Source organism: Capsicum annuum, chromosome 10, assembly GCF_002878395.1.
Source record: "Capsicum annuum cultivar UCD-10X-F1 chromosome 10, UCD10Xv1.1, whole genome shotgun sequence".
Lineage (NCBI taxonomy): Eukaryota > Viridiplantae > Streptophyta > Magnoliopsida > Solanales > Solanaceae > Capsicum > Capsicum annuum.
In genome coordinates, this window is record NC_061120.1 from 187,680,866 (window position 1) to 187,688,466 (window position 7,601).

At 30.9% G+C, this 7,601-nt stretch overlaps 1 protein-coding gene across 2 annotated transcripts; it reads left to right on the plus strand.

Annotated features, from left to right (window-relative positions):
• The first annotated feature begins 1,148 nt into the window (after positions 1-1,148).
• LOC107843437 lies at positions 1,149-7,353 on the plus strand. 2 transcript variants are annotated; one of them, XM_016687741.2, is made up of 5 exons: positions 1,149-1,315; positions 1,539-1,634; positions 3,629-3,690; positions 3,770-3,828; positions 3,912-4,161. In XM_016687741.2, the coding sequence occupies exons 1-5, from the start codon at positions 1,155-1,157 to the stop codon at positions 3,927-3,929; spliced, it is 396 nt and encodes a 131-aa protein (XP_016543227.2). In that variant the 5' UTR covers positions 1,149-1,154; the 3' UTR covers positions 3,930-4,161. The 2 variants fall into 2 exon arrangements, with proteins under 2 accessions (XP_016543227.2, XP_047254601.1); XM_047398645.1 differs by lacking the exon at positions 3,912-4,161 and adding an exon at positions 6,685-7,353 and having other exon boundaries at positions 1,163-1,315.
• The last annotated feature ends 248 nt before the right edge of the window (positions 7,354-7,601 follow it).

Consider the following 7,601-nt stretch of genomic DNA (forward strand, 5'->3'; position numbering starts at 1 on the left):
ATTGAACAATTGAAGACTTTCGAAAGAAATTTTATTGAAATCACTTCCGAAATAAAGTTGAAATTAAAGTGCAATACATTGTTCAATTTCAATTCAACAATGGAGCAATCATTGTTGAAAACTCCATTATTGAAGAGAAGAAAGCAAGAAGAGAAGAGAGAGAGAAAGAATAAAAAAACAAATAAAAAAATATAAAAATTTTAAAAATTAGAAAATTAAGGGGTTGTTTGACAACAAAAAAGAGTTTATAATGTTTTCAACACTTTTTACGTGCTCAATGCGCGTGACTAACACGCAATGGGTCAAGTGGTAGATATATGCCATTAAAATATGAAGCAAAAAAAAAAGTTTGGGGGGGTAATAAGACCCTCAAAAAGTTCAGTATGCTCAACTGGTAATCCGGTCAAACTTCAGGTATTTTTGTGAGTTTCTCCCTCATGTTTACATACTCAAAGATATTAAATTTAATTATTATATTTATCTTTATTATTAAATAAATATCCTATTTAATGTAGTTTTTGAACTCATTAAAGTGAGGCACACGCGCAAGGCCCGTACACCTAAACTAGTATTCATAAAAAACACAAAAAGAATATTAAATAGGGTTCTATTAAATATACTTTTTAAAGTTTAAACGTAGTTTGCAAACCTCCAACTTTAATATAGTATTACCAAATATATACCGTATCGAATTGAAGCTTAATTTATCAATTACTGAGTTACTGAATTGATGTTTTAGAGTATGGTATGTGGTATCTAATCTCAAATATCGATTACCAAATTACCGAATTCGAACTTCAAAAATACCAAACAGAATACCAAACGCCCACCCCTAATTATGATACCTAAACATAAATTTATTTTTCTGATAAAACAGACCCATAACTTATTTTAATTTTTCGTTTGATCATGAATTTTTTTACTTTTTTCGACTCTGGGAAGCATATTTGGCCCCAAAAATTTGAAAATTTCCTTTTTAACCCTTTTCAAAAACAACAAATATTGTTTTTACTTCTTTTTTCCTCTTTAATTATCCACAAAAATTCAAAAACAATTTTAATTTATATTATAACCAAACAACACTGCTATTTTCGAATACTCATTTTTCACTTAAAAACAAAAAATAATTCTTTTTTTAATTTTGACAGTGAAACATGCCCAGGCGCTCGCTTAGTAACCCATTGGGTTATGAGTTTAGGTTTCGGGGCCCCGATACATACCTCCACTTGTCCAGTCACGTTATAAATACAACATCCCCTGCGAATTCTTATTTCTTTTTTCTTCCCCTGAAGATTGTCAATATCTCGTTTCTCAGGTTAGGGTTTCTTCCATTGTTTTCGCACTCTTCAAAAATTGTTGTATTCGTATTGGGTCTTCTAAAAATGCATCACTTTTGAAGGATCCGATACTTAATCGATGACAATTTTGAAGAGTCTTAGTAACATACGTTTCGGTTATTTATTTATTTAATCCTAAGATCTTTGGAGGTTTGAATTAAATCCATAAATAATTGTTTATTTATTGCTATTTGTTAATAGTTGTGCAATCTTAGCCATGGCTGGTGGAGGAAATTTCATCCATAGGGTTATTTCTTATGTCGCCAATGAATTGATCGTCAACGGTCTCTCCAACAGGTAATTAATTATCTGATAAATTCAAAATTAATTAGTTCTATTTTAGCCAATGTTTGCTTGGGATATATGTACAATATATCAAATATAACGTACAACTGAAATTAATAAAAGCATACACTCTGTTTGGAGGGTTGTTACGTATTGCTTCGTACTGTATCGTACTGTATTATGTTGTATTGTATTTTTTAAATGAATACAATGTTTTGGATAGATTGTATCATTTTCTGTCGCTAAATAATAAGACACATCAATAATTTGAAGAATAAACCTACTAGAAAAGTAGGCTACGGGGCAGGGCTAATATAAAAAGGTAGGATAAAGGATAACAATAGATTATTGAATAATAACTAAAGGTAAAATGAGAAAAAATTTAATGTTACGATGTGATCCCACCAAATCGAATCGGTCGTTCAATAAAATGGAACTATTCTTCCTAGGTACGGATGGAACTTAGGTGCCACTGGCGAAGGGCTGTACCTTTCCCAACAAGGTTCTGAGTTTGACTCCTGCTTGCCACAATTTTTGAATCTTTTTTGTTTGTCCAGGACATTTTCAACCTCAAAAATGTAAAAATATAAGCTGCCTCATTGTAGGCACGAGGATGAGAATCAAGCTAAGAAAGCATACGGAAACACGCCTAGACCAGTGCCTCCAAACAACATTTGTAGTTTAGGGTGCCCAGGAAATATAAACTTGTGTATCCATGATATGTTTCCAAGGTTAATGGGTGCACATGAGCCCCCTTATTCACAGTGTAGGTCCGCCTTTGAGGTCAGAACTCTGAGAGATGTGTGTCAATATGCGAAACCTTACTATGCGTTTATCTTGTATGGAATATTTGTCATTGATCTGTTGGTGATGCAATAGAGTTCCCAAGTAGCCTACAATGAACCCCCCCAAGAAATAGAATATAGCTGGAACCACACTAGGTGATTGTGTCTGTTATGATCTTTACATGCTTTAACATCGCATGCATGCTGCTGATGACTCCTTGTGCTTGTAATATGGAAGAGATGATAGAAATTCTTTTGCTAAAAACTTTTGACAGAATGAAGATATTCCTTTTTCACCTTGCCTAGCAATGGTGCTAATATCATTATGGTTTACTATTTTGAGGCTATTTGTGTTTCTGACCGTTGTGTTGGATTATTTTTCGACTTGTCTTTGCAATGTAATTTTGAGCACGTTGATGGTGTTGATGTATGTTTCTAGTGATTGTGAAGATGATTGTAATTTAATGTCTCAAACATCTCATGAGTCGAGGCTGCCTGGTCTTCTTATCTTACTTTTGTACGTATGTAATGGTTGTGAGATAACATCAGTGTAATTGCTCAAAAATCTATGTTATCTTCATTATTCTTGGTCCATGTTGAGAATGAAATTCCTCTTACAAGTATTTGTTTGCGTATGTTGCCTTTTGCTTTGACCGGAAGAAAGATGATCTTTCATCAATTCTGGGGTGATTTCTTGTGTGTTCTGATATATGTTAGTTTTATGTTGTAGTGCGTCCCATTTCATGTCTCTTTACTATGCAATTACAAGTGAAGGCAAAGGCGGCTTTCATTTTTGTGCAGTTTGAACTAAACAAAAAATAAGAAATCTGTTAAATTATGGTAGCCTTACTTTAAGTAAGAGATAAAGTCATTCTCCTCTCTTCTGTTGGCTACTGTTTCTTGTAGCCATCCTAGTTGTTTCAAAAACTTTACAGCCTAAATGTTAGTGATATATTCTGAAGGCTAGTCTTGCTGGAGATTAAGGAATTTCATCCATGTGACTAAGCTGTCAGTTAAAAGGTGAAGTGTATGAGTGAAAAGTCTTTTTGTAAAAAGTTCTCTCATAAATGTGCTACATTTGACGTCTTAGATGTATTGTCAATACTTTTTGTTTCTTAGTGTAAAGAAAACAAAGCAGAGTCCTGTTAGCAATTGGGGTAATAACTTGAGATGCTGTCTTCTGAATATGCCCACTAAAAGGCCTCTTTCTCTTTATCTCAGCGCTAGTTTTCAAAGATTTGCAGTGAGGACAAATAGGAGAATGGAGGATTTGTCTAAACTGGGTAACTTATATGTCCATCTTTTCCCTTGCCCTAGTGAATCTTTTAGGCCGTTGTGACCATTTGTTTTTGCTACTTGCAGCTCAGCAGAAGAGGCAAGAAATTGCTGATCAGGTGAAGGATGTCTCTAAAAACTTTGAGGTAATGATGCTGATTCTTTTTCAATCAAGTATAAACAACGTTGAGCTAGTGACTTAACTTATTTCCCAATTTATGCTGTGCAGTCTTTCAAGAACCAGTGATTCAGAAACTTGGTGTACATGTTATTTTCTCTCTCCACAAATAATAGAATGAATGTAGCGCCCATGAGCTACTAATAGAATGAATATAGTACCCATGTAGCTCAGTTTGTAAACAAGGTTTGGGGATAAATGCGTAAAGTTGCATTATCATTAGGAAAAGGTACCGTATGACTCATTGTGTTGCATTGTTGATGATTAATGTTTTATCCTCATCTTTTTCTACCCTACTCAAGCCGAAGGAATTCATTCAATGGTCATCGCTAACCGCTTTTTGTCCCAAATCTTTCTTTGTGATTTCTCTAGTGTATCCCCCGTAAAAGATATCTTAGTAGAAATGGGCAAATTTTGAAAATAAGTTTGGTTACGGGTGGGGTCAGCTCACACGGACTTTGAAATTTGACGAGATAGAAAATAGGGAAAAGGACACTCTATAACACTTTTTAAAACAAATAATCCAAGTTTGAAAACTTTTCAAAAAGTGGTCAGTCGAATATACTATTTTCGCTTTATAGTCATTTCCTAATTTGGGTCATTTTGACCTACGTAGTTCATATATAGTTCATCTACAATTTTTTTTATTTTATTTTTTGAAATTGGTAACTTTACTCTATATATTCACAGGTATACTACAACCAAAAGTATAGTTCCCTTCCAAAAACTGTTACCAAAAGTATAGTTCCCTTCCAAAAACTGTTACAACTTACATCATTTTCGAGCTAACTAGTGTCTATAAACAATCTAGCACATCAAAAATTTCTTTTGTTTGAGCTAATACATCAAGTTTACACCAAAAATAAAAAACGTCTAAACAATTCATTTTGATCTTCTGCAAGTTGTTTTGCACATTCTCAAAACATCTGTTGTTGTTTCTCTCTCCAAATTGTCCACCATATACATGCTGGGACAATCTTCCATCTCTCCTCGTCCTTTGAAGCATTAACGTCCCTGTTCCAACTACTTAGAACTTCCTTAATGCTCCCTGGTTTCACCCACCTGATCCCTTTCAGGCAAATGAACATTCTCCAAAGTTGATCCGTCCATGGGCAATGCAAAAAGAGATAGTTTATTGTCTCAGCTTGCTCTCCACATAGAGAACACCTAGATACCAACTGATAACCTCTTTTTTTAAGATTTTCGTGAGTTAAAGCTGCTTCTTTAGTTAGTAACCATAGAAAACAGTTCATATACAATACTGATACAGTCTATATACAATACTAATACAGTATTTAACTTGGGCAATTTAGCCCTTTAAAAATATTTCAATTTGTTTTTTATTATAAATTTTTTAACTGATCAAATATCTTGCTTTTTAATTGTTTAGAAATAATAATTAAATTATATAAAAACGATATAATTGTTAAATAGAATATGTATCTATATAAGATATATGTATAGAAATTGTATAGTTCTATCAAATATGTATATGTATAAAATATATATATATATAAAATATATGAAAAGTGTATGAAAATTATATAATTATTGTATAAAACGTGTAAAAAAAAGTACAGTTATTGTATAAATTGTGTATCAAAACTGTATAATTTTCGTATAGAATATTTATATGTATAGAAACTGTATAGAAGGTGTGTAGAAACAGTATAGAACAAGCTAGTAAATTAAAATGGCTAGAAAGTAAAATTTAAATTTTATGACAATTTTCATGAAAATAGTTTAATTTGAAGTGGCGTTTCTGTCCTCCCCAAAATAGTGGGCTCAACCCATCATTTTGTGGGCTGCAGGCCTCGATGGCCAACCACTTTTTTTAAATAATATTATTTTTATAAACTTTGTAATTTAAATTTAATTTTTGAATGTTAATAACGTAAATATCTATAAGACAAAATTACATGATGTGAAGTCCTTAAACTCACAGAAAAAAACCCCTAATTATGGTTTATGAAATTGAATAGCTTTTGAGATGATACTGTTCGAACTAAATGGGATGTTAATAAGCAAATTAAATAGTTAATGATTAAGGTTACGTAGGAAAATTAACTAAATAAACTTATTAGATTGTTTATTGCAAGTTATAACTGCAAGTTATAACAGTGCTTTTTAATTTTCGAGTTATATCAACTTTTATTTTTAAAAAAAAATAAAAAAATATATTTTTCATTTTTTTAAAAAAGCATATCAAAATCATTATAGAAAAGATAAATATATATTTAATATAACTAAACTACAATATTTCTACCTTAAATATAGTTAAACTTAATAATTGATATCAATCACACACACCTAATTTCTCTCTAACCGTTTTTATTTCTCTTTTTTTAAAGCGTTCGTTTCTGTTTTCATCTTCATATACATTCTTTTTTCCCTAAAAGATTATATTGTTTCAGTGAACAACTTTCATAAGTTATTGTTGTTTTATGCAACTTTTAAGAATTTTTATTGAAAGAAAAGCTTTCATAAGTTATTGTTGTTTAATACAAATATGAATTGTGATATTTTGCATTCAACCATGATACGTCATGGAGGGAGATGAGTTCTGTTAGGTATGTTAAATTATTTAGCAAATTGACATTCTGCATTCAAACGTATTTAAAAAATTAAATATTTTTATTTTAAACAATTTGAGAATAAAATAATTAAATTTTTTTTTTATGTTTTTCTTCAATTATTTATTGTTAAAATGTTGAAATTTGTATAATGTGATGATGAAATATTCTTGAAAGATTACCAGTAGTTGTTATTGTGTATGTTTATGTGATGCATGATATAATCAAAACTTATTTAATTTTTTATGTAGATGGAATAATGTATGATGCAACTATAAACTACAAAGAATTAGAAGAAGTAATTGCAATACAACTGAGGATAGACACGATTTTAAATCAATTTGAAAGAAAGTACATAATAAGTGATAGATGTCCGCCAATGGTCATACACAATGACACAAGTGTGGAGGTCCATCTGGAACAAAAAAAGACAGTTGCTGATTTTTTCGTAAAATATCCATTGTACGTTACAACTAAGGATATATTGGTCGAGCCAATACATCCAAATGAAGGAGCAATTGTTTGTATTGGAAAACAGAGTTTTAATGAAAGAATTTTGAAGCGGAGAAATCTATTTTCAAATGATTGCGTTCGTTTGATAGGCTTAAGTCCAGATTTTGAAGAAGTTGAAGAACATATTGAAATAATTGGTGATGCAACAAATACTTTAGCATGATGGTCTCAAAAGATCCAGGAGCTGTTCCAAAATTTCAAATTCATAACCCTACAAGTCACAAATCAAGGATACAGTAGATGTTTATGTCCAACCATGAAATTTTTGTCGAGTTATGACTTTTTTGAATGTAATAGGTTCAAACTATTTTTGTTCATGAAAGATTTTGCTAAACTTTATAAAATATTTCTTTTCGTTAAAGTTTGTATCACGATTTGAATGTTTTGTGAATGTTTTTTTATTTATATCATGGTCGCTATCATTGATATTTATATCAATTGTTATGTTATATTAAAAACATCTTATTAAATTGATATATATTACTATGTATATTTTCACGTTTGTAATGCTCACTCTCTCACTCACGCACAGACACACAATCATGCATTTTGCATTAATAAGATATTGTAATGCTCTTTAGTTTATTCGTATATATACATTTTGCATACATTAGATATTGTTTATCATATTTAATTGAACTGATATTAATGTACC